Source organism: Fusarium keratoplasticum, chromosome 5 (genome assembly GCF_025433545.1).
Source record: "Fusarium keratoplasticum isolate Fu6.1 chromosome 5, whole genome shotgun sequence".
NCBI lineage: Eukaryota > Fungi > Ascomycota > Sordariomycetes > Hypocreales > Nectriaceae > Fusarium > Fusarium keratoplasticum.
Window position 1 is genome coordinate 3,344,776 of NC_070533.1, and position 23,733 is coordinate 3,368,508.

At 53.6% G+C, this 23,733-nt stretch overlaps 7 protein-coding genes across 7 annotated transcripts; 6 read left to right on the top strand and 1 right to left on the bottom strand.

Annotated features, from left to right (window-relative positions):
• Positions 1–3,141: 3,141 nt before the first annotated feature.
• NCS57_00768300 (uncharacterized protein) lies at positions 3,142–4,488 on the top strand (the record flags this gene model as incomplete). Its single annotated transcript, XM_053057526.1, has 2 exons — positions 3,142–3,663; positions 3,712–4,488. 2 exons carry the CDS (start codon positions 3,142–3,144, stop codon positions 4,486–4,488), a joined length of 1,299 nt encoding a protein of 432 aa, XP_052913721.1.
• Positions 4,489–5,422: 934 nt separating this feature from the next.
• On the top strand, positions 5,423–6,469 carry NCS57_00768400 (uncharacterized protein; the record flags this gene model as incomplete). The annotated part of the gene is made up of 2 exons (XM_053057527.1): positions 5,423–5,960; positions 6,012–6,469. 2 exons carry the CDS (start codon positions 5,423–5,425, stop codon positions 6,467–6,469), a joined length of 996 nt encoding a protein of 331 aa, XP_052913722.1.
• Positions 6,470–6,522: 53 nt separating this feature from the next.
• NCS57_00768500 (Mur-ligase-M domain-containing protein) lies at positions 6,523–9,778 on the bottom strand (the record flags this gene model as incomplete). Its single annotated transcript, XM_053057528.1, has 3 exons — positions 6,523–7,093; positions 7,142–7,393; positions 7,719–9,778. 3 exons carry the CDS (start codon positions 9,776–9,778, stop codon positions 6,523–6,525), a joined length of 2,883 nt encoding a protein of 960 aa, XP_052913723.1.
• Positions 9,779–10,510: 732 nt separating this feature from the next.
• Positions 10,511–12,217, top strand: NCS57_00768600 (uncharacterized protein; the record flags this gene model as incomplete). Its single annotated transcript, XM_053057529.1, has 3 exons — positions 10,511–10,521; positions 10,759–11,221; positions 11,279–12,217. The coding sequence occupies 3 exons, from the start codon at positions 10,511–10,513 to the stop codon at positions 12,215–12,217; spliced, it is 1,413 nt and encodes a 470-aa protein (XP_052913724.1).
• A 2,438-nt stretch (positions 12,218–14,655) lies between these two features.
• On the top strand, positions 14,656–19,469 carry NCS57_00768700 (Protein kinase domain-containing protein; the record flags this gene model as incomplete). Its single annotated transcript, XM_053057530.1, has 10 exons — positions 14,656–14,793; positions 14,908–15,042; positions 15,124–15,153; positions 15,199–15,263; positions 15,309–15,750; positions 15,798–16,125; positions 16,241–16,731; positions 16,778–17,272; positions 17,320–17,463; positions 17,511–19,469. The coding sequence occupies 10 exons, from the start codon at positions 14,656–14,658 to the stop codon at positions 19,467–19,469; spliced, it is 4,227 nt and encodes a 1,408-aa protein (XP_052913725.1).
• Positions 19,470–21,220: 1,751 nt separating this feature from the next.
• NCS57_00768800 (uncharacterized protein) lies at positions 21,221–22,238 on the top strand (the record flags this gene model as incomplete). The annotated part of the gene is made up of 3 exons (XM_053057531.1): positions 21,221–21,343; positions 21,391–21,694; positions 21,742–22,238. The coding sequence occupies 3 exons, from the start codon at positions 21,221–21,223 to the stop codon at positions 22,236–22,238; spliced, it is 924 nt and encodes a 307-aa protein (XP_052913726.1).
• A 434-nt stretch (positions 22,239–22,672) lies between these two features.
• On the top strand, positions 22,673–23,433 carry NCS57_00768900 (uncharacterized protein; the record flags this gene model as incomplete). The annotated part of the gene is made up of 4 exons (XM_053057532.1): positions 22,673–22,890; positions 22,937–23,137; positions 23,185–23,329; positions 23,377–23,433. The coding sequence occupies 4 exons, from the start codon at positions 22,673–22,675 to the stop codon at positions 23,431–23,433; spliced, it is 621 nt and encodes a 206-aa protein (XP_052913727.1).
• Between the last annotated feature and the right edge of the window lie 300 nt (positions 23,434–23,733).

The window sequence follows — 23,733 nt, forward strand, 5'->3', positions numbered from 1 at the left end:
GGGAGTTCATCTCACAAGGTTCATCCCATTACGAAATTGCCATGATGTGATCGGACAGAAACGCCCACGCCCGAACTGAAGCCAGCCAGGGTCCCGAGGGTCCGGAACCCCCTTCGCTTCCACTTGGGTAGGAGCAGGAGTGGCCCCATCGTCAAGACCACGGCTCTGGCATCACTATAGCCTTAAAAGGCGTCATTCAGACTATTTGCTGAAGGATTCGCGGCTCGTCGGTCAAGTGCCCACGTTTCCGAGGACCCTTTTCGCTTCTCTTACTCTTCCGGGATGCATGCACTTGACAATGGTCACTCGAGAAATGACGAGGCATTTCTTTGTTCCTTCCTGTCCGGATGGAACGGGGAGTTCGGGGAGCTCATGGCCGTTGCGTACGACCGAGTCCGTGGGCGGTTTTTTAAGCTTATTACTCAAGGTCGTGTCTCGACCGTGTCGCATGTCGTTCAAGCGCATGCGATACCCACACGAGCGAGGTTATCGCCAAGCTAGTGCCAAGGGCTAGGCGATCTCTCGGCGATCGAGCAACCAGCCAATTGGCGTCATTATATCATGCAACATGCGACTTCACGTCAAATAGACCCAGCAAATCTCACAACTTCACCATGTCATATAGCAAAGATATTACTTCAAAATTTTCAATTACGGTCTATTCTATAGCTCAAATTTTACATGTGCAATTTTTCAACTTGGGAAAATCAAAAACTCATGTCTGACTGACAAAAGAGTTCGGAGCCCCGTGTCGATGGGCTCCTACGTCTCTTGTCGTCGGGGTTGTCGTCGGGGGTTGTCGTCGGGAGTGTCGTCGGGAGTGTCGTCGTTTTTCGGTCATCATCGCGGGAATCGAACTCGGGATTGGCGTGTGCCCAGGCGTTTAGGGCGGGGGTTAGGGAGGAGCAGTTTGACCTGACCTTGATACCATTGTACCAAGGCGCCCCTGCTCCTCCCTGGTGATCTGGTCCGGGGAAGTAATATATAACGGTATGCTGGATCAATCCCCTCCTGGTGAAGGGTTGGTGGTGCGCCATGGCCGTGGCGGATGCGGCAATGGTATGAGGCGCTGGTGAAGGCCCGCCAGCCGCATCCCAGCCGTCAACCGCCAACAGCCACAGCGCCGGCGTGAAGTATTCCGCTTCTGCCGAATCCTCTCCCCGCGATGATCCGTGGTGTTTTCATGCCCGGCGTCAACGCAATACACCAACACTGCTGGTAATTGATGCCATCACCACCATCACACAGCACCATCGACACCACCAACAAGCATCGCCATGACAATTGAAGCAACAAACGCAACATGAGAGCGCAAGTGCAACAGGCGGCTTGCTGTAGGTGATGTGAATGCACTTGCATTACATTCTCCCCAGGCCAGGATTATACCATCACCTCGCATCACCACCTCAGACATCAACATCAATCAGCGTCACCACCACCATCACCAAGAGCGCTCGCTCAGCAAAGATCTTTTACAAGCAATCAGAAACATCCACAACAACGTGTATGCACTTGCGACGCACAAATCTCCTCCGTCGAAAGGCTCCGCACTTGCGAACGACCATAATCCCTCAAACTATCATGTCTCGATTTGAGATATTCCAGTCGTCGCGATCGCGTTCGCTCGTTTCGATTCGTTTCGTAGAGGAGAAGAGTGGTTCGCTAGGGTTACTCGTGGCAGAAACATTGCGCAGAATTACAAAAGCATGAACGATACTGGTTAGGAAGGACGGATGGGAGAGTGATGTGGTCAGAGCACGGAAACACGAAAAACACGTATCAGGGGTTGTGACAGCTATGCCAACAGTGTTTGCAAGGAGCACGAGTTTAACAGATGGTGATGGTGACAGTTGGTCGATTTCGATGCGGTGGAGGGACGTGATGATGAAGGAGTGAAGTTGGTGAGGCTCCAGAGATGGGCGTGGAGCCAAATCTCTTGGCCAAAGTGGGTTCAGGGCTAACGCTGAGTCACGAGGTTTTCTGTGATGGGTACAGACATAACCTCGTTAAAAAGAAATAAACCCTCACCCACCCAAACCTGAGCAAACTAAGCCAAATTAGGTTCGCTGGCTGAAGGGTTCTTGGTGAGGAGTTCATCATGTCCTTGGATTTGGGTCAAGAACTTGCATGCATGATGCGAGAGGTTGTGCATTCACTGAAGTCAGTTGAAGCTCTCTACCATGCTTCTTACCTAGGTAGGCAGGTCGCCGCTGCGAGTGAGCTTGGAAGAAATGCTGGAGGGCAAGAAAAAAGCTGTCGTCACTCAATATCTGCTCTCACAGCCAGTCGTCCATCCTTGATTGCTTGTTCGCCGAGAGCCTATCATGCGGTGTGACGCTATCAAGTCATCGCAGCAGTCGCTCTTTGGTCTGTTTATCAGTCAAACTTGAATACAGGCCCAGTAGCTCAGAACTTGCTCCCGAGTGTCTGCCAACTCCTTTGATCCGAATGTTTCATCCCCAAGTTCAGCATGTTTGATTTCAAGGCACATGCACAGATAATCCTGTTGAATGACACGTGCCAAAGTCACAAAGCGCCCAAGCTCCCCCACCAAAAGCCAGAGCCGAGACGGGAAGGGAGCCACTGGAAAAACGTCAGGCCGCCTGAGCTCCCTCCTGCCCTTCCAGGTGACGATTGCGATAGCGATAAGCAAAAATTGGCGGCTACCTGATTTAGCCACCTTGCATCGCCTGGTGCGCAAGTCACGTACAAACATCGAGCAACAGCCACCACCAAAGAAGAGCTCCTTTTTTCTGCTGCCTTGATTCGACAGCAAAGCTAAGAAAACGCGGCCCGCTTCTTATCCCGACAACCCTCCATCGAGTCCAACCAACTTGACCGCGTTCGCTTGCCAACTTGACCCTGTGCTTGCTTCCCTCGCTTGCTGTCATTCACCGACCAGAGACGATATTGGACGAGCTTTCACGAACGAGACGAGCCATCACACGCACAACTCCGATGAGCACGCCCTCCCTTTGAAGCAGCACCACCGCCCACGACCGACTCTTGGTTATCACGACACACAATCACCGTCGCTGGCGCACTCGAATGCGCCCACTTCTCCTCCTCCTCGTCTGAACGCACCACCTCGATCCCTCCCGCTCCCCTGGCGCGGCCTCCGCCCGCCATCTCGTCGCTCCGATGTGGTGGCTATTTAGGGCATTCTTCAGCTCCATCTTCCTGCTCAGCATCGTCCTCTCCATCCCCGTCGCCTTCGATGTAGGCGGCCGTGATAGCGGGTTGGCCTACAGCCTGGCCCTGTTTCTCTTCTACTTTGTATATTCGACCCTGGAGCTTCTGACGCCCGAAAAGTCCCGCTCCCGGTTCGTCCTGTCGGGCTTTTTGCGACTCTCGCAATGGATCATCATCCCTTCGCTGCTGATCTGGTCGCTTGGTCAGTTTGCCGTGGATGCGGGCAACACAAACTGGGTGGAACGGACCCTAGGCGGTCTCCTCAACTCCAAGAGCACGAGCTGGAGGGAGTGGACATTTGGCAAGGATGGGCTGGTTGAAACTGTTATGCTGGGAGGTTGGGACAATGTGCTTCGATATTGCGGTCCTGTGTTCCAGCTGCTGGAAGGTTTCTGTACCCTGTTGGTCATCCAGGCCGCAGGCCAGCTCACCAGGTGGCTTGTAAATCGAGGAAGAAGCGATACTTGGGTGGTATGTCTGAAACAGTGTCAGTCGAGATTCATGCTAACATTTCCGCAGATCGTCCTCCTCGTCCTTTCCAGCTCCATCATGGCTAGTGCCTCCTACTTCCTCTGGAGGGTTGCACAGTTCCCTCAGATCAGCAATGTCGATGCTACTCTGATCGGCATTGCAATGACCACGGCCGTCTTCCTCTGTGCTTTCGGTATTGGCAGTGGCCGAGGCAACCCCATAGAGTCATCGCTACTCTTTGCCTACATCGTCCTCTGCGTGTACCAGATCTTCACCGACTATCTCCCCTCAGAAAACTCTGACCAGGTCGAGGATCAAGACAACTCTCAACCCGACATTCCTCCTCTGCCACCCATCATCATGGCATCTTATTCGACCTTCCTCCACATGCTCGGCTCCCTCCCTTCTGCCGTTCACTCATCTCTGGCCCTATTATACGCGGCCTTCCAGACCATCACCCCTTCAGTTATCATCTCTCTAACATACCGCTCATTGGTGTTCTATTGCGCAACGCGCATTATCCCTTCGATCCGTGAATCAGGTGCGCGGGCCATGATGCAGGAGCCTGACTGGGAAGACTCAGAAGCTGCCAGCAGACTCCTGGGCTTCCTCAGCTGGTTCTCGCCGTCCATCTTGATAGCCATCTACACCAGCTTACTCTTGCAACACTTTTCGACGAGCGAGGGTCCTGATGGGTGGACACTCAGGGGCGGCGACGTTGGTGGCGGCACCTGGCAGTGGACCAACATTGGCCTGACCATGGTTCTATACGGCGTGGAGCTCTACCTGGGCTCTGATGAGCACGATCACTGGAAGGTGGACTAATGGCTACTGGAAGCTGAATCAAGAAAGTGATGTTTCAAGGAACATCTGAGCTGCACCTATTCCGCTAGGTGCCTAACCTGAAGACGGAGGGCAAGGGCCCCCAGCCCGAGGCCGATTCCGAGAGGGAGCTAGAAGTGAAGGCGTCGACTTTTCGGAACGGGATACATTGATTTCAAGGTAGCATAAGGGACTGGGAAGGCCGGACTGGGACGGGCAGTGGGCAACGGGAAAGGCGCAGTAGCGCACCAGGCGTTGGGGCGGGTTGGGCAGCTATTTTGTTCTTGTTTGTTGTGCAGCATGGCGATACCGATATGATGTTGGCTTTGTTTTTATACTGTCTGCTTGTAGTAGGGCAGCGTGATTTTAATATTTTAAATATCGACAGATTTGTTGTCAGATGATTCTTGTGGTTGACTTGCGATGTGATGGGCTTGTGATGTGATGAGGGTTCATCTCCAGCCATTTGTGCCTGCTTTTCCAGAACGATTTGATATTCATTCTTTGCCCTAATTTAATAGAACATATCTCTTAATAAGTCGCATGGTAGATGTCTTCCTCGTTTCTGAATGCTCTTGTGAGCATGCACGTCGTCACATTTCTATAGGTATCGAGCCTTTATTCTCTCCACTGGAATTCAAACACAACCACTCATCCTCAAGCCAAACCCAGCAACTCAGCTACCATAACAGACTTGAATATTGAATGCATAAGTTCATCAACCCTGGAGACCGCAAGCTACATAATATTCCCCAATCCAGCCTTTGTCATGTTTGACTGCAACAATAAAACACCGAGTCCCGAGACCGGCGCGGGATACCCTGGACCCACCCGTCGACTTGAGCTTGCATGAGAAGAAGCCGAGGTGAACTTGACATCTTGACCTTGGCAGATTATCGCCGAGCTTCATCTATCTGCTTAACGAATTGTTTTCAAAATGACCGATACATATGCTACAAAGGGCCTCCCGCCACCTCCCGCCGTCTCTAAAAAGACGCTACCCATGGCGGGACTCCTCGTCGACGTCTACGGCCTCGATGAGCTGCCTCAGAATAAGCCAGTGACTTGTCTCTGGCTGCTTCATCCTCGCACTCGCACACGAGCGCGGATGCATGATATTGCTAGTCGGACCATCGCTGCCTGGAACGCCCACGCGGGGGAAGCGCCAGGGCGAGGCCTCGTCGCTTTGGCCTTTGACATGCCTAACCATGGGACACGGCTCGTCAGCAAGTCGGCGAATCTGGCCTGGGATGATGGGAATGCGAGCCATGCGATTGATATGATGGGCATGGTTAAGGGTGGTGTTACTGACATGTCTGGGCTGATGGACCTTGTCGCTGGATATCTTGGTCGCGAGGTTGATGGGCATGTTTGTCTTGGATGGAGTCTCGGAGGACACAGCGCGTGGCAAGCTTGGTTTGGAGAGGAGAGGATCGACGCCGCTGTGGCTGTCGTCGGATGCCCTGACTTTATAAGTGAGTTCCAAACTGGAAAAGAGACAAGGAGAGTGTGCTGATGAGATACAGGTCTAATGAGCGACCGCGCTGCTATAGCCAAGCTCGACTGTGGCGCCAACTTCGTCGGGAGCAAATACTTTCCCAACGACCTCGTCAAGACCTGCCTCCGCCACGACCCAAAAGCCCTCCTCTTCGGAACATCGCCCATTCAATCCGATCAGTCCCGTCTAAAGTCCACACTCGACGCCCGCGTGAGAGGAAAGAGACTGCTCCTCTGCTCAGGAGCCGACGACGCGCTGGTCCCCTACGTAAACAGCCGACCCCTAGCAACACTGCTGAAGCAGGCTGTGGGCGAGGGGGGTTGGTACGATGGTGGTTTTGTGTTGGAGGATCGTGTTTATGAGGGCGTGGGACATCGGTTTAGTGCTGCCATGGTGGAGGATGCTGTCAAGTTCCTGGTTGATGCGGTGCAAAGGGGGCCAAGGGGGAGGGGGAAGCCAAGAGATGGGGAGAAGAGCGTTCTATAGATGATCTAGATATAAGTAGTAGTGGTTTGCTCTAAAGTGGTTTATATAGAGAATCACCATGGCCTTGCCGTATCTTCATCTAGAACTTCATTCCCATCCTGCATCCTGACCACCAAACCACCACGATCAAGACTCTCATCCAGGAAAACACCTTGGCTCATGCCCCAGGGGTTCCTTTTCGCTCTCTTCCCAGCCAAGCTCTCTCCTCGTCCATGAGGATCACTCCTCCACTCGCCCATTGCCAACCCAACACCCTTGATAGCCTCCTCTTTATCCTTTCCCTCAGAAGCGCCTGCAGCAGCGGCAACCATGCCCGGCGGGTCTATCCCGATGAACGAAACACGGTCCAAGGGGAATCCAATGGCTGCGCAGTGTCCGTCAACGAGTCGTTCCTTTTTGAAGCCGTGGCTCACGATGGTGATCTTTGAAGGCCATGCTTTGAATTTGGAGTAGAAGAGCGTCAAGGAGAAGAGGACGTTGTGGTACGAGTCTAGTGCTCGCTCTTCCACCAAGATCTCGTCGCTAGATGGCCCATCCTGCAAGAGTCCCCAGTAGCCGTGTTCGGCAGCGATGTTTGCATAACTCTGAGCCTCGGATATCTTTGTCTCCTTACGCGTAGGGCCCCTATCTTGTCAGAATACCAGCTTTGGTTGTACTACACAGAAAGCTCACCCTGAAAACACCAGCGCAGAGCCGGACCGGTCAAGGGCGAGGACCTCCACACCAGCCTTGACGTGCTGGATAAAGGTGGGGGTCTCGCCGCGCTGAAAGTCGGCGATGAGCCACTCGGCCTCGTCGGCGCCGTGGCTTGACCCGCCGAGCCAGATGCCGTGGCAGCAGACGATGATGAGGTGTGTGGGCGCCATGCGGAGGTGTGTAATGAGGGGATTCGCAAGTTTGCGATGGTTGCGGCGAGATGAGGGTCTGATCATGTGATATACGTCAGCTCATGCAAGACCCAACTAAAAAACATTCAAGGACCAAGAAGAGATGCTATGTTTCTCTGGCCAAGAACTGGATGAAGATGCTGGCGTGGAGAAATGGCGATGTTGTCATCAACTATACATGCTGAATACTCAGCCCAGATAGACTTGCCTATGTCGTGGTAATGTACAATCAGGTCCTGTCAATCTCCATATCCAATCCGGTGCTCCCTGTCAATGCACCCCTAGCTCTATAATAGTACAACCGGCTGCAGGTATTCAAGACATGTACTCGTTCAAGACCATCCATCATTCAAGCTGCTCACTGGTTTCTCCGGGCCGAAGCCAGCTTCGCGGCAAACGGGTCAGCGTTCTTTGCCTCCTTTGGCGCAGACGCCCTCTTCCTTCTCTTAGATGTTCCTCTCTGCTCAGCCAATGCCGCAGCCTCATCCACCTTTTGCTCATTCCATGTCACGGACGATTTGCGCACCGCGATAGGCCTGCCCCCCGGTGACGAGAGGAACGGGGAGCCGGCAGGGGCCTTGGGCTTCTTTGACCGCCCAAAGATCTTGCGATAGCCCATGTACTTCTTGTGAGCCATCGCAGTATGCCCCCTGACATTGAACATGGCCGCCTCATACTCCTTCCTGTGCATCGAGGCTTGGTTCTTGAGGTCCTCGAGCCGAGCGGCAAGGTTTCCCACTGCCTCGACGACCTCATCGGCATTCCCACCACTGGTAGTGGTAGTCGGTCGTTTTAGATCGTTCTGGATAGCGACGATGGTCTTCTTGTATCCCTCCTCCTGCTTCTTGTGGTACGCGGCTTTGCGCTGCTGCTCTGACGTTTCAGCGGACACCTCCGGGGACTGAGGACTGCCACCGTCACGTACATTCAAGAAGACTTTGCTTCGGAGGGGCGACAGGTGAAAGTGTCGCCTCGCTTGCTTGAACTCCCGAGCCTCCTCTTTTGTCAAGTTCCTCTCTTGCGCCAACTTGACATATCGGTATAGTTGCGCTCGCCCAGGCCTCCGGGTGCCTAGCTGTCGTGCCCGACGAACACCTTCAAGACCAAAGAGCTCTCGGATGAGGTAAAGACTTCCTGTCACAACTACTGGTCCGTCCTGGCCAGCCTTCTCGCAAGCCCATGGCAGAGCGTTCGCGATGGTGGGCTCCCCGTCGTACACTTGCTCAGGAGTCTTGACAATGGTCTTGGCGTGGTCGGCGCCGTAGTTGGCGGGTGCAGGCTGGGGATCGTTGGTGCCGGGAGTAAACTCGACAAAAGCGAGGTTGTCTTGGGGCTTGACAACCTTTTCGATAATTCGGTGGAATGGCTTGTGCTTGCTCGAAGACATACCCATTACCCAGGTCACTGGTTGATCTGGTTTTCGCATGTGCTTGTCGACATGGCTAACCAGTCCTTCAATTCCCAGCATGTTGTGAGCTCCATCGACGAGAATGCTTTTTGATTCAAGACCAGAAGCCGGTGGGTAGATCTGTACCGTCTCCATTCGTCCGGGCAAGAAGGGGTTCGTAGCCATGAGCTTGTTCAAGTCAATTTCTTTTAGAGGGAATAAATGACGGAAGGCGAGAGCAGCACAGAGGAGGTTCTGAACTTGGTAGCTCTCGAGTTTCCACTTTGAGTTGTCGAGTGTCATGAGAAAGGGCTCGGCCTTCCAGGTGAGGATGATATCTGTCCCTACCTGGCGAGCGTGCTCTCTGAGGGCATGGATGACGGAGGGGGGATTAGTATGATCGACGATACAGGGGACGTTTCTTTGCATGATACCGCCCTTGACCTTGGCAATGTTCTCGATAGTGTTACCGAGGAACTCTTGGTGGTCAAGGCCAATCTTTGATATGACGGTGACAGCCTTTTCCTTCATGGCATTGGTAGCGTCGGTGGCTCCACCCATGCCAACCTCGACGATGCCGTAAGGGACATGCATCTTGTTGAAGACGCGGAAGGCAGTTGCTGTCTCAAGTTCGAATGGTGATAGGCCCTCGGGGTCCTCGCCGTGTTGAAACCTCCAGTTAGTGGCGATGCGCTCCCACTTGGCCTCGACGTGCCTCATCTCCATCTCGTACATCCGCGGATTCACATAGAGGCCATTGATGGTGACACCGTTATGTCTCTCTGGGAAGGCGGGTGATGTGAAGCTGCCGTAGCTGAGCCCGGCCAATTTGAACAGGCCGGCGAGAAAGGCACATATTGAGCCCTTGCCATTGGTACCGGCGACATGAACTCCCTTCCACTCTTGAGTGTCTGGTACAACCCGGTTGATTCGGTCAAGACCTAACCGAATGTCCCGATAGCCCGCTTTCCTCTTGTTGGCCAGGGCTCGATAGATGCGGTTAATGGCGAACTGAATTTCCTGTGCGGAAGACATGGTGAGGGTGAGACGGCATTTCACCGAGCCCGGCGCTGCGGAGACGGGGTGCCTTGGGAGGCTCCGGGGATGCTAATTGATGCAATCCCGGGATGAATTGACGGATTAGGATGCCTGGTAGTTGGATATCGGCATCAGCATCAACGCATGAGAGAGTCTTTCACGGGCCATTATTTTTCGCTTGAGGCGAGGAAGTCTGGAAGCATTGACCCACTCTTGATGCACCAGCCACAGTACCCCTCCGCCACAGAGGTGGCCAAATCCGTTATCGGGCGAACCGACAGCACGAGCCACATCTGATACGATTTGCTAGTCCCCTGCCAACTTGCTTGACACTTCGTCTTGAACTTGCACCAATCACTAACAGCCATGATCACGCGAGACACGCTTCACTCAACGCGCACGCGCGCGACCACCTCAGACTTTAAGCCTCGCCACCGCCTGATTGGCTGCTCCATTTCGTCACTTCTTCTCGAATGAATCTCTACCCCCCGCGCCCCTTTGCTGGACCATCTCGGACTCCATTCTTTCATCCTCTCCACCGGTTAATTACCCGCCCGCTTCACGCTTCCGGCTCTAGGCAGCGCCGTCATCAACCATCTTTCATCTTTCTTCAGGCCAACATTTGAACATTTTGGCATTTTGCATTTGTTAAAGTGTTGATTATTTTTCGGCCTCTTTTTCTTGTCGCTCGCTTTTAGCTTTATTTCTACTGCTTTCGCTCCTACAGCCATGGGTCTCCCGTAAGCGCAGCCTTGTTTTTTTTCTCGGATGCCTCTCGTTGCCATCGCGCCAACGCAGTGATCCCCGGTCGATCCATCTTTCGCTATCGCTTCGCAAGCCAGCGCAACATAGATCGTGCTCCGACCGTGAATCTGCCTTGCCGTTGCATTAAACTACGAGGGCGTTGGTGCATTTCAACTTTGTGTCGCCGGGTCAAGATTGACTTTTGAACATGTACTGATTTGTTGGATCTATAGATTGTTTATCGCCCCTGTCGAGTCAGATCTCCCACCCAAAGCTTCAGACAAGAGCAGAGCTACGTCACCAAACCGTTCTGGAATTCGTCGCCATGGACGTGCTGCCGAATATCGTGAGCGCCGCGCTGCATTGCGCCGTCACATCTCCATTCGCGATAGCGAGCGCAGAGAACGAGACTTCATGGCGAGATGGCGACCTAGCCCCTTGAGGGAGAGCCATTTGGTGTCGAGGATTGGTCCTGATGTCGATGCCATGACGGTTCCCAATGTCCCAGACTCGGTGCGATTTCGCGATGGCCCGAGGCCTGAAGATCGCCGAAGAAACACCCTGGAGGAACAACTCACCTCTCTGTTCAGGGATAACTGGCCTGCACCCGGAACGACCAATGAGCAGCCAGACGAGCAGGTCGATCTTGGATGGTGGACATTTGAAACTCTGCCGCGATACAATCGGTCTCGAATTGTCAGTTGCTGGCCTTTGCTCTTGCTAGTTGAGCATCATCGCTAACATACTCTTCAGGTTGGTCCGGTTAGCTTTCAGCAGGATGAAGATGGACCTCTACGAGGGCCTCCCCCTCCCGTTGAACAGCCACCTACCACTACTCGCTCATCAAGCGCCGAACAAGAGAGAAGACGCCGACGAGCCGAGTTCCGAAACCGCGCAATGGCTAGGCTTGAAATGACTGAGCGTCGACGCAACGCAACCTCGCAACCAAACCGAGGTGTTGATGGACTTGGTGATCGCGACAGAAGCCTCAGCCCTGAAGTGTGGGACACGCTTTTGACTACCCTCACGCCCGACCCTCAACCGCCCAGCGCGGGCTCATCTTTTGCATCGACTGTTGCATCACAGAGTGCTGGCGCATCGTCAAGCACACCTCTAACTGCTCCGGACCCGCCCCACGACACGTCGGCTGACCAGGCTTGTGAATCGGGCTGCGAAAACTCAGACACAGAATCGCCTGATTACGAGCATCCCGACTTTGCGCTAATCCGTCGTCGCCGGGATGCGTTGCGACGTGTTCGGGTCCGAGTGCCCGATTACAACTTGGATGGACCGGTCGACGGGCCTATCAGCCGGGGTAGTGGGGCAGTCAACTCCGAATCCTCGGCCACTCGGCGGCGACGATCACCGGACGGCCCTTTGCCCAGTGGGGAGGATGCCACGGGAAACACGGCTGAACTGGATGGTCCATTGCCTCTCGCTCATCAACGCCCTCGCCATGGTTGGGTAGGACAATTATCTGTGGGAAACTCGGATGACGAGCAAGTTTTGGAGCGATGGGGGGTCACTCGCGAGGGCTCAACAACATCGGGAAACAACACAATTGTTGGTGATGACGACTGGATGGGAATGCAGCGCATTGTTCGAAGTCTGGCACGTCGTGAAGATATACCGGACGAGTGGTGGGCCGAGGCAGGCCTCAGTCGAAACTTGCCAGGAGATGGGCCTGAATGAGCGAGCGGGCACATTTGCTTTGTATTTTATAACGGACCAAAACTGACGGGGTGCTCAATGTGTCAGGAAAACAACAGCGAGGAAGCGTCGGAGCGTCGGAGCGTCGGGGGTTTAGATGTCTGAGTATACTGGGACGGTCAACGGTTAACGGGTGTTAAGAGTCAATTCTGTATAATTGCGGGTGCTTTTATTTAGCTGTCGTGCGGAAACTCGCCCACGCTACAATTCAATATCATGAGCCAGACATGTTGATCACGCCGGGTGCTTTGACTGCTGGGTTTATTGTGAGGGGGTTTTGAATATATTTGCGGCGTCATGCATGTGCCTGGACCCTCATCTGTAGACAGGCCCTGGCAGATGCAAAACGATGGTGGCTTGAAGTACCTTGTCTTCGGAACGGCTGCGTGCTGTTGGTCGCGATAATTGCTGGACACAGATGAGAAATACGAGTGTGTAAGGTGCCAAGATGCGAGGGTTTCTCCGGTCCTTGGTGCAGTTGACCATCGAGGGTGCCAGGGCTCTTGAGGGCATCCGCGCGTACATAGTTACCAACCGATTGGTAAGACGCGGCAAGGACGAAACGAGGATGCCCTGCCGCATTGACGAGTATGTATCCCCTGGTCGTCTACGGAGGGTGCGAGACATCGTCATGCCAGCGTCACGTCAGGCTGGCCAAGAGTGATTGCGCTTTGATCAGGGGATAGCCTGAACGCGTTGGTTACTGCTTACAACGAGTCTTCCCCCCCGCGACTCGAAATCGATCGGCAGTAAAATATCCCTGACCAGCTACGGACAAGGGGGCATTCGACATGGTGTGAAGAAAAGAGAGGTGAGCGCATTTCTCGAGTTGGCATGGCCGCGGCGATGCACTCCAGATCAGAGGTTCGTAGCCCCCCAAGTCTGTCATACATGCCGGGATGAGACGCATTAGTGGCCCGAGGCTAGGGGCGGTAGTCGATGATAGATCGGTATCGTTTGCGTTGCGAGCAGGGAAGTGTCACTGCGGTTTGCCCGAGAGTTGGCGTTGTTGGTCGTTCGCTTGCAAGTCATCCTGGCTGTAACTAGTAGTTGAGGCGTCGCAGGAGCTGGCTGAAAGAGAATAAGCCGGGTGTCAAGAGTGAGTACATTGTGCGCATGACGACTCATTCAGGCACACATGAAATCCCTCGGCCACTTTCTTTTTTGATTGTCCTTCCATCCTGCCGGCGGTGAGAGGCGCACCAATGTCGTAGCACGTCGTTGTAGTTCCGGGGGATGGCTTACCTTACTCGAGGGCGATGGAGATGTCTTGGAAAATCTGCGACACTTTGATTAGGAGCGTCGCCCAATGAGGATGAGCGGGACATGCTGCCCTTTCGGACGGACAGCCTTACAAGGAGTTGGACAAGTAAGGTAGGGTGAGAGTTGTGAGTGAATGCATTGCATTACATGACATGGCATGGCATGGCATGAACTTGGGCCGTTTCAACGGAAAGCTAGAGCATTGTCGAGGAAAGACACTGGTTTGTAAGGCTTGAGATATGAGCCATCATGATCATGATAGAGATCTGCAGCCTGCCGTTCCCCCAGGTATGGATGGATTGCTTCGTTGTCGGCGTGGTTGCTGCTGTTGGGTGTCACCAGCAGAGAGCCACCTCACCTCACCTCACTGTGGAGAAACGGGGGGCCATCCACCATGCGCGGGCGATGAGCCAGTGGGGAACAGCCCGCACCGCCCAGTGCCGGGAGACAGCCCTGTAAGTATCGGGACCTGCGGCCCAGTAGCGGGCCATCCCTCTGCAGGGCGCTGAACAGCGCTGGAGTTACAGGCAGCGTCCACGCCCGTCCACTCGGCGGAGGCCAGCAGGCAGGGACCGCAGGTACGGGTGCCCGGGCCCGGCGTAGGTTGGGTTGCGAGAAACAACACCTCAAGCGAGCGCAGGTCCATGATTGGGGATCAATCTTTTGGTCCAGTCGAGCCGAATTTCTGCCCAGTTGTCACTCATTCTTCTCCTCTCTCTTGCAAACTTGCCCGTCTGATCCCCTCCTTGCTCCCTGGGCCTCTGTGCGTAGTCCAACCCGTCTCTCGTTTTAGCGGCCGCACGAAACGAAACGAACCTCTGCTCTCTCTCTCTCTCTCTCGTCTCCCCTCCGACAACCCTTGACTCGATCACGTTGACGACCTTGACGATCCTGCGAACCGCACGACCTCCTCAACGAGACGGCCGAAGTTACTGAGCGGCCCAAAGACGACCTCAATCTCGACCTCGCATGTAGAAACGAACCGTTACCGCTCTTCGCCCTCCCCTGCCTCGATCTTTGCCGGGAATGAGATCTCCGTCTTGACACAGAAACCCGGTTCTCTTCCTCGTCGCCCGCCTCTGCTCGTCCCGAGGAGGCAGATTCTCAGCTGGCCGTCGCTATAACCGAGCCTCACGCAGTGAGAGCGTGCCCGAGAGATGCTGCCCGAGCGGCAGTTCCATGCCAATGGCCGTGCCGCCGTGGCCAGCCGCGAGCGACCAATGCCCGGCACGCCATCTCGCAAGGAGAAGCACCGTGAGAGCTCTGCCCTGCAGGATCCGGGGCTCAAGGACTACGTGCGTACACTCTCCAAGCTCCCGCTCCAAACTTTTTGTAGGGCGAGAGGAGGAAGCAAGGGTTTAGGTCCAGGGAGAGTTGTGCCAAAGTGCTAACGTTATATCTGCGTGTAGCGCTTAGGTGAATGCCTCGGGAAGGGCGCTTTTGGATCCGTATACAAGGCTTTCAACTGGGGCAACGGCGAGGCGGTTGCTGTCAAGCAGATCAAGCTCGCGGATCTGCCCAAAAGCGAACTGCGCATGATTGAGGTGGGTTTGTTCCTGGACAAGTTGAAGAACGAGAGCTTATGGGGTTACCTGGAACCGAGATGCTGACAGAGCGACGATTAGAGTGAAATTAATTTGCTCAAGAATCTTCATGTAAGAAGCTCCCTCTGAAGGCGATATAACCTCTAACCATGACAGCACGACAATATTGTCAAGTATATTGGATACGTCAAGTCCGTTGACGCCCTTAATATTATTCTCGAGTACGAATTCCCATGGATCTTCAAAATGCCTGGCTGACCAACTAGGTACTGCGAAAATGGTTCCCTGCACTCGATCTGCAAGGCTTATGGCAAATTCCCCGAGAATCTCGTTGGTGTCTACATGACCCAAGTCCTACAGGGACTTCAGTATCTCCACGACCAGGGTGTTATCCACAGAGACATCAAGGGCGCCAACATTCTCACCACCAAAGATGGAACAGTCAAACTCGCAGATTTTGGAGTTTCCACCAGCACTCTAGCTGGTGGACAAGACAAGGAGGCGCAAGTTGTCGGCACCCCCTACTGGATGGCCCCTGAGATCATTCAGCTGTCTGGAGCGAGCTCTGCCTCTGATATCTGGAGTGTCGGTTGCACCGTCATCGAGCTCCTTCAAGGCAAACCCCCATATCACAACCTCGCCGCCATGCCTGCGCTATTCGCCATCGTGAACGACGACCATCCCCCTCTACCTGAAGGAATCTCGGCGGTTGGTCCACCCAATTGTCCCTGTCGCCCTTTGCTGACTTGATTCAGGCCGCCCGAGACTTTCTGATGCAGTGTTTTCAGAAAGACCCAAATCTTCGTGTAACAGCCCGCAAATTGCTCCGCCATGCTTGGATCACAGGCTGTCGTCGAACCGAAGCACCCGTATCAAAAGCACCAGCCAATTTCAGTGATGCTGTCGAGGAGGTCAAGCAGTGGAACAAGGCGCTCAAGTCATCCGAGTCATCGCTCCGAGCCTCGACTGGCTCCGAATCAGGCCCCTCGACACGGTTCCTCGGTGGAACGCCCGCCAAGAGTTCTTTGGCTCTCCCCAAACCCCGACCTGGCGCTGAAGCTTTCAGTAAGCCTGAACTTGCTGGTATGTGCAAATCCCTCGGCGATCCGGTCGCCTTAAACCGCAACCGGGCATTTGGCGCCCTCGGTCGACCGAATCCGTTCAAGCTCCCTCCAGGGACTGACATTAATCTACGCAGATGACGACAATTGGGATGACGACTTTGCTACAGCCATCTCACCGAGTGCGCTGCAGCTACCCCATCTCAAGCCTCAGGATAATTTTGGCGGCCTCTTGTCCAGCGACCGCCTCAAGGCGTTTGCCTCGGTGAATGATGGAAGAAACGATAGCAGCGCCTACGACGACGACTTTGAGGGAGAACTCATGACGATAAAGGGCCCGAATCACTGGCAGGACAATGATCCTCAGGAACAGACGATCCGGCCTCTACCGAAGAAGACCACCAAGACCCCAGAGCTCAAATCGCACAGCCGGAACAAATCGAGCTCGAGCAGGGCCGTAGGCTCAGGCCGGACCAGATCGCCTACGAAATCACACTTTAACAACAAGTTTGAGCTCCCATCGAGACCAGACGTTGTGTATCGCGAGCACAGCGTCGAGGACTTTTCGGATCTATTTGTGGACAATGATAGTGTATTCACCCACAAGGTGAATCAAGCTGTACGAAGAGTAGGTTGTACGTATCATGATGGACTATCAGGCTCACAATTTTCAGGGCTCACGGCAGAGCGATGCACCACAACTATTCCATCCATCAGACCTCACGACCCTGCCGAGATCAATGCAGGATCCCGTTGGGAGCAGCATCAAGAAGAAGCCCAGCTCTCGACCATCCGTGCTTCCCGATCGACCTATGCGACGTACTCGGTCGTCGATAGAGATTCAGAAATTCGCAGAGGACGACGACGAAGATTTTAGCGACATTTTCGGCCCCGAAGACTCGATAGCCGAAAAGGAGGAGAGCGAGAGAGGTTCTGAGGATGGCGGATTGATGCTAATGTCGCGCGTGTCGAGCAACTCCTGGCTAGGAGACGACGAGGATGAAGACGATCCGTTTGCGTCGATGGACCCAGGATGGGACGAGATGGACTTGGAGGCAAATATTGCCAGGGATCGACACGCCAGGTTAGCAGAGAAGGTTGAGGGATTAGTGAGGTCGTTGAAGACGACAGAGGGCGAGGACGCCCTGGCTGAGTTCTCCGAGGACCTTGTAAGTCTTGACAACCTTTTGATTGAGGACTTACTAACCATGTGTAGCTTGCCTTGCTCTGGGAGAACAGCGAGGTGAAGAATTTGATTATCAGCGCCCACGGATTACTGCCCATTCTTGAGATCCTGGAGCCATGTACAGTCAAGAGCAGACAGTACATGATATTACAGCTGCTCAAGGTTGTCAATGCAGTAAGTTTACAGTCGCCTCTATCAAGAGACTCACTAACATCCCAAAGATTATCCTGGATGACGTGGAAATTCAAGAAAACCTCTGCTTCGTCGGTGGAATTCCCATCATTACCAAGTTTGCTGCACGGCAATACTCTGACGAGATCCGTCTCGAGGCAGCTGCCTTTGTTCGTCAGATGTATCAGACATCTACATTAACACTACAAATGTTTGTATCAGCAGGTGGTCTTAACGTCCTGGTCGAGTTCCTCGATGAAGACTACGATGTTACGAGAGACCTGGTCCTTATTGGAGTCAACGGAATCTGGAACGTTTTTGAACTCCAAGGCCCAACGCCCAAGAACGACTTTTGCAGAATCTTTTCACGAAGCAAGATTCTTTATCCATTGGCACTGGTTCTACACAGGGTCCTCGACGAGGAGGGCGAGGACGAACTGGGCGAGCTTATCGAGGGACGAATTGTCAACATTTTCTATCTCTTCAGCCAGGCGGAGAACTACGTCAAGGAGGTAGTGGCAGATCGGCAGGTGCTGAAGAGCGTACTGAAGGATCTACGCCGCATGACACCCATCCACCAAATCACGATGCTCAAGTTCATCAAGAACCTGTCGATGCTTTCGACAACCATCGAATCGTTGCACTCGGCTGATGCTATCGAGTTCTTGATTGATCTTCTCAGCTACAGCATGAAGAAGGGTCAGACCCATTTTCGCGAGATCTCCAACCAAGTCCTCAACACCTTGTTCAACCTCTGTCGTCTGAGCAAGGAGCGCCAGGAGGATGCTGCGGTTGGTGGTATAATCCCACTGCTTCTACGTATCATGCAGACCGACCGCCCACCGAAGGAGTTTGCTCTTCCGATCCTCTGTGACATGGCGCATTCAGGATCAAAGGGGCGGAGATATCTATGGCAGAACAAGGGTCTCGACTTTTACGTGTCACTACTTACGGATCAGTACTGGCAGGTTACCGCGCTTGACGCCATCTTGATTTGGCTGCAGGAGGAGACGGCCAACGTGGAGAGCCACCTGGTTGAGGGCAGCTTCACGCGCGCCATTGTCAGTTGCTTTGGCACAAACAGACTCAATGCCTTCGATTCGAACCTTCTGGAGCCGTTGCTCAAACTGCTGCGCCTGAGCCCGTCAGTTGCGGCGTCGCTGGCGAAGCCCGAGATGTTTGCGGGTATTGCGCAGCGTCTGGGACACAAGAAGGCTGTTGTGCGGCTGAACCTCCTCAGGTTGGTGAGGACCATTGTGGACGCTTGTGAGCCAGGATTGGGCAGCGGCGATGGAACACGGTCACTCAACAGCTCACAAGTGCGGTCTCTCATGGCTGCGATTCAGACCCTATCAGAGAAGGACTCGGCTGTCCTGGTGCGGAACCTGGCTTCGGAGCTGGTCAAGTCGAATATCGAGGGCAGTGGAAGACCCCACGAGAACGTACCGAGTTCTGTACCAAGTTCGACCTCATCACGTCGGGGATCGCGACGTAATACGAGCTACACACCCCCTGGACTACACTCGTCCATGTCGGTTCCACAAACGCCAACTCATAGAAGCCGCGCCAGCCTCGCGGGCAATGCCTACATAGAAGTAGCAGCGAGCCCGCGACGCTCGGCGGCGGTGGAACGGGAGGGTATGCTATACCGGCCGCGGAGCAGAGACGGTCCTACGGGGATTCCCCGACGTATCAGCGGCGAATTTGGCGCCGCGGGCAAGAGCCGGCTCCCGCGAACGTCTCTAGCCGGTGGCAGCGGCTCACGATCAGCGGTGGGAGTCAGCGGCAACGGCAACAGCTCTGCCATTGGATCACGAGGCGATATTCCCATGATCATCCGCAGCGAGAGCAGCATGAGCAACAAGGAGAACGTGGGTCGCGCACCAGGCAGCCGCGATGGCCTAGGCAGCCGAGACGGAGGCATGCCACCGCCAGCCGGTCTATCAGGGGCGTCAGGCGCCGTGGGTAAGAGACGGAGCCGAGTGCCAGGTGAGATCAAGTGGCCTTGATGAACAGGAGGAATGAGCATGAGATGAGAGAGAGGCATGAAGTTACATGATTTTTTACATGAGAAAGACATGATGGAGGGGGTGATGAAGAGGATGTCATGATAGACGCGATAACACAAGGGGGGCAGCGATACAGGAGTACAAACGCAAAAGATCAATACGAAGCAATTCTTGCTATTCTAGATGCCTTTCTACTTTGTCTTTTTCTAGCTAAAGTGCGATGAATTGGCTCAAGGCTCACCTGTGTCATAGCTAGCCCTAGCTCTGGGCACTGGCACTCCCTTGACCAAGAACCCGTAGTGACGTCGGAGAGAACATCCTTCTCAGAACCCCTCTCGGACATTAAGCTGATCATCACCGTAGAAGCAAAAATTTCTCCGTCCTCTATGGGCATGTCGACCAGGACCCCAGAGGTGGGAAGTCTCCCTAGCACTACAGAACTTGGCACGCACTGTGATGGCCTCGAGAAGTTTGCTAGTCCCGTAACGCCACTCCCGTCGGCTCGGGCGCTTTAGCCTAACAGTTTACCTAAGAGGAAGCAAAAAAAGAGGCAGTCATGATGTGATTGTTTTCCTAATTCGTCAATCCTTAGGCTGAGGTCATGATCAAGGTCGCCGAATGTGCAACGGTCGCCACGTGACAGCCTCAGTAGCAATCGACACCAAGCCCAGGACATCATCACCAGAGCATAACTGGACCAACACGGCCTCAAAATGCAAAAAGAAAGCACCCAGAAGGCGTATGGGATTGCTCCCGCCAGGGCTTGAACCTGAGACCTTCGCATCACCGATATTACAGTGTAAACTGAAGTATTAGTACGACGCTCTAACCAACTGAGCTACGGAAGCCGACTGGGTGATTAAGCGGATGACCCGCTCTTGGTTGGAGATGGCAGGCAGTCAGTCAGGCTAACAAGGAAGAGCAAGACTAGAAGACATTCATCCATCTGTGATGTGAAGGCCGGCAGAGGCCCTTGACGGCTGTTGTCAAGAGCTCAGTGTGCATTGTTCGTCTTTAGTTGCATTAGCGGTTGTGCTACTGATTCAATGCACAGCCAAGCCTCGTCTCAAGCCCAAAATCGCCACGTAGCGGCCAGACCCTGTTGGGACAACATAATGTGTCGATTATGCTTAACTCAAATCCAGGGTCCAACAAAGCCTGAGATCCACTAAACCCACAAAGGGGACGTTCAAACACGAGAATGAGGCCTCTCTGGGCGAACAAAGATAGAAACACGAGGATGTTGCCGAACTTACTAACAAAGAAAGCCTCTCGCCGCCCCGTTTCACACGCGTCGTCGGTGGGCGGCTCGAGTGGCTGACAGCAAGCCTCCAGGGGTCTTCTCCACCGGCAAGCCAAAGAACCGGTTTTCCCAGCCGCCTGCGAACAAACTGCCCCCCGATCATGACGCAAGCTCCTTGGATCCGCGGCGGCCCACGATTGGCCAGGACGTATGCCGCGTGTGGAAATGGCCTTTGTTTCTGGCCATGATTTGCAGGGCGATGCGCTCACCTGGGTCAAACCCGGTTCTGATTCTTTGGCGGCTGGGGTTTTTCGTTTGCTTGGATGGCGGTCGTTCTTTGACTGTGAATCATGTTGCATCATGTTGGAGGGATGCCTATATAGGGCACTCCCACCTCCCAAAGGGGACATTGTCCTGTTGATATTCCTTTCTGGACATTCCCTTTTTTGCTGTATACTTTGAGAATATTCGACTAGGAACGCTTGTGATAGGAGACACAGCTTACACCATGCTGTCGAGGTTTTTTGTCTTTTTCCCCTTGGTGTTATCCTTGGTGGCCTTTATACTCTCCATCCTATGCCTCTTTGCTGGTCATAATGAAGGCTTTATGGAAGAGTATGCTGTAGCACGAGTAAGTTGAGGTTGTACTCATGTATGTTTATTTATTAATAAGCCCAGCTCAACACCTCAATGATCGGCCAAAACTTGATCGATACCAGCAGCGACGCTTCCACCAACGAGGAAGATGACGACAGCTTCTTCGGCAGTGTCAAGGACAAGTGGAACAAGGCTAAGGAAAAGGTCAAGGAAGAGATCAACGACATTACCGGCGAGGTCGCCGACGAATTGGCCGATAGGCTTGGTGTTTCCGAGTGGTACTCTATCCATGTCATGTCAACGTGCGACGGAGACTTTAAGCCCAATGCCACGAGCCCGGGTGCTGGGTTCAACGTTACCAACTGTACCAACTCGGCCCCTGAGAGTGAGTTACTCAAGATGCAACGCTGGGGAATATGCTGACCTTTTTAGAACGCTTCAACCTTACTGAGCTGCTCGACCACCAGCTCGAAGTTGGCCCGTTCCAGCTCAGCTTGACCGATATCAACTGGCCCGATGATATTCAGGACTCGATCGACATGCTCAACTCGGCCCTGCTCGCCCTATTCGTGCTTTACGTCCTCGGCGTGGGCTTCTCTGGTCTCGCAATGCTGGGCAGTCTCGCAGCCTTCTTCCTCTTTTCGCGACGTGGTGTCAACGCAGCCAACCTCGGCCTCGCCAGTCTCGCAGCGCTGTGTCTCACAGTAGGCAGCATTCTCGTGACAGTCGCCGGCGACAAGGGCGTCGACAAGATCAACGACGTTGGCGATGATGTAGGAATCTCCGCATCTCTTGGCACAAAGTTCCTCGCCTTGACCTGGGCATCCTCCGGACTCATGATCGCTGTCACAGTCTACTGGGTGACACACCTCTGCCTCATGCGACGCGAGAGAAAGCGACAGTGGACACCTCGCAAGGGCAGCTACTAAATATTCCTGACGACTAGAATGATTGCACACTTTCCTTGGTAAAAAATCGGTTTTGGGGTGGCGGCTATGATACCAGAGTGTTTTACTTGCTAAGGGGGTGAAGAATGGTTCCCTCCTTTTATGACTTACACATATACACACAGCCACGCAACTGGCGTACGAACAAGTATTAAATATCAAATAGTAATAAGATAGCTGGTCTATCCAAATTGGCTCCAAGTGATTTTTCCCAGTGTCATGCGTGCAATGTTTAAAGATCGCCTTGGTAGGCCCCTGAATAGTGCTTGTGACGTCACCGCCGTCCTCGAATAAAGTGACAGGCATCCAACTGTCGTGCCACACCAACCACCAACATGCGCACCTTGTTTGTATGCGTCATGATATGTCAAACTTGATTTGACTCCAGAACTCTTCTAGACTCTAGTTCACAGCAAATGTTTGTCGCTTCTCGCCTTAACCTGCCTCGAGTTTGGGGAACATCTCGCCCTACCGGCTACCAGACCATGCCCGGCGGCTTCCACGATGAAGAGTCCGGCTCAGGAGAGTCGGACTCGCTGCTCGACCGCGGGCAGCGAAGGGTCCGTCGCTTCTGGGACGGCTTTGTCGACTTTGCATTTCAAGGCAACATCCTCCAGATTGCCTTTGGTCTAATGTGAGTGAGCTCGCGTTTGAGTAGGCTTCAACGCTGACAGTGATAGTCTCGCCGCTGCCTTCACAGACTTGGTCAAGTCGTTTGTCAGCGATGTGCTCATGCCGCCCATCTCCATCATTCTCCCGCTCAACAGGAACATGGAGGAGAAGTTTGCGGTGCTGAAGCCTGGACCCAACTTTGACTCGTCGACGGGGTACAACACGCTGCATCAGGCGCAAGATGATGGCGCCGTTGTCATGGCCTACGGGTGAGAAATGTGCACATTATGTCTTTTCCAGAGACTAACAGCACCAGGTCTTTCATCAACCAGGTCATATCATTTGCCATGCTTGGCCTCTCGCTGTATGGCCTTGCACACCTGTACCAGCTTGCCTCAACTGAACCCATCATCAAGCACACCAAGAAGTGCAAGTACTGCAGACAAAGGATCAACGAAAAGGTGAGAGGAAAGTCCCTAGATGTGCAGCAACTGGCTAACGAACACAGTCTGCGCGATGCATCCACTGCACGAGCTGGCTCGATGGAAGAGAGGATCAACACTAACAGCAACCATGATACCCATTTTCGCTTTGGATTTAAATGCGATGCTTGCGACGTTGAGGTGCATTTTCATTTTGACAGTCGAGATTTCTCTTTTATCACTCTAAGCCACTTTTATTCCTTTCTTATTCCTTTCTTACCTCTTTTACAGCCTTTTTGCGTCATGTTGTGTCTGTTAGAGCAGATTGATATACCCAGGGTGATAGCATTACATAGAAGTCCTTGATCAACGCGATGCGATTCACAATTGGCTCCACACTTCTCTTGGTGGCTAAAGCGGCTAACTGCTTTCGCATGAAAGAT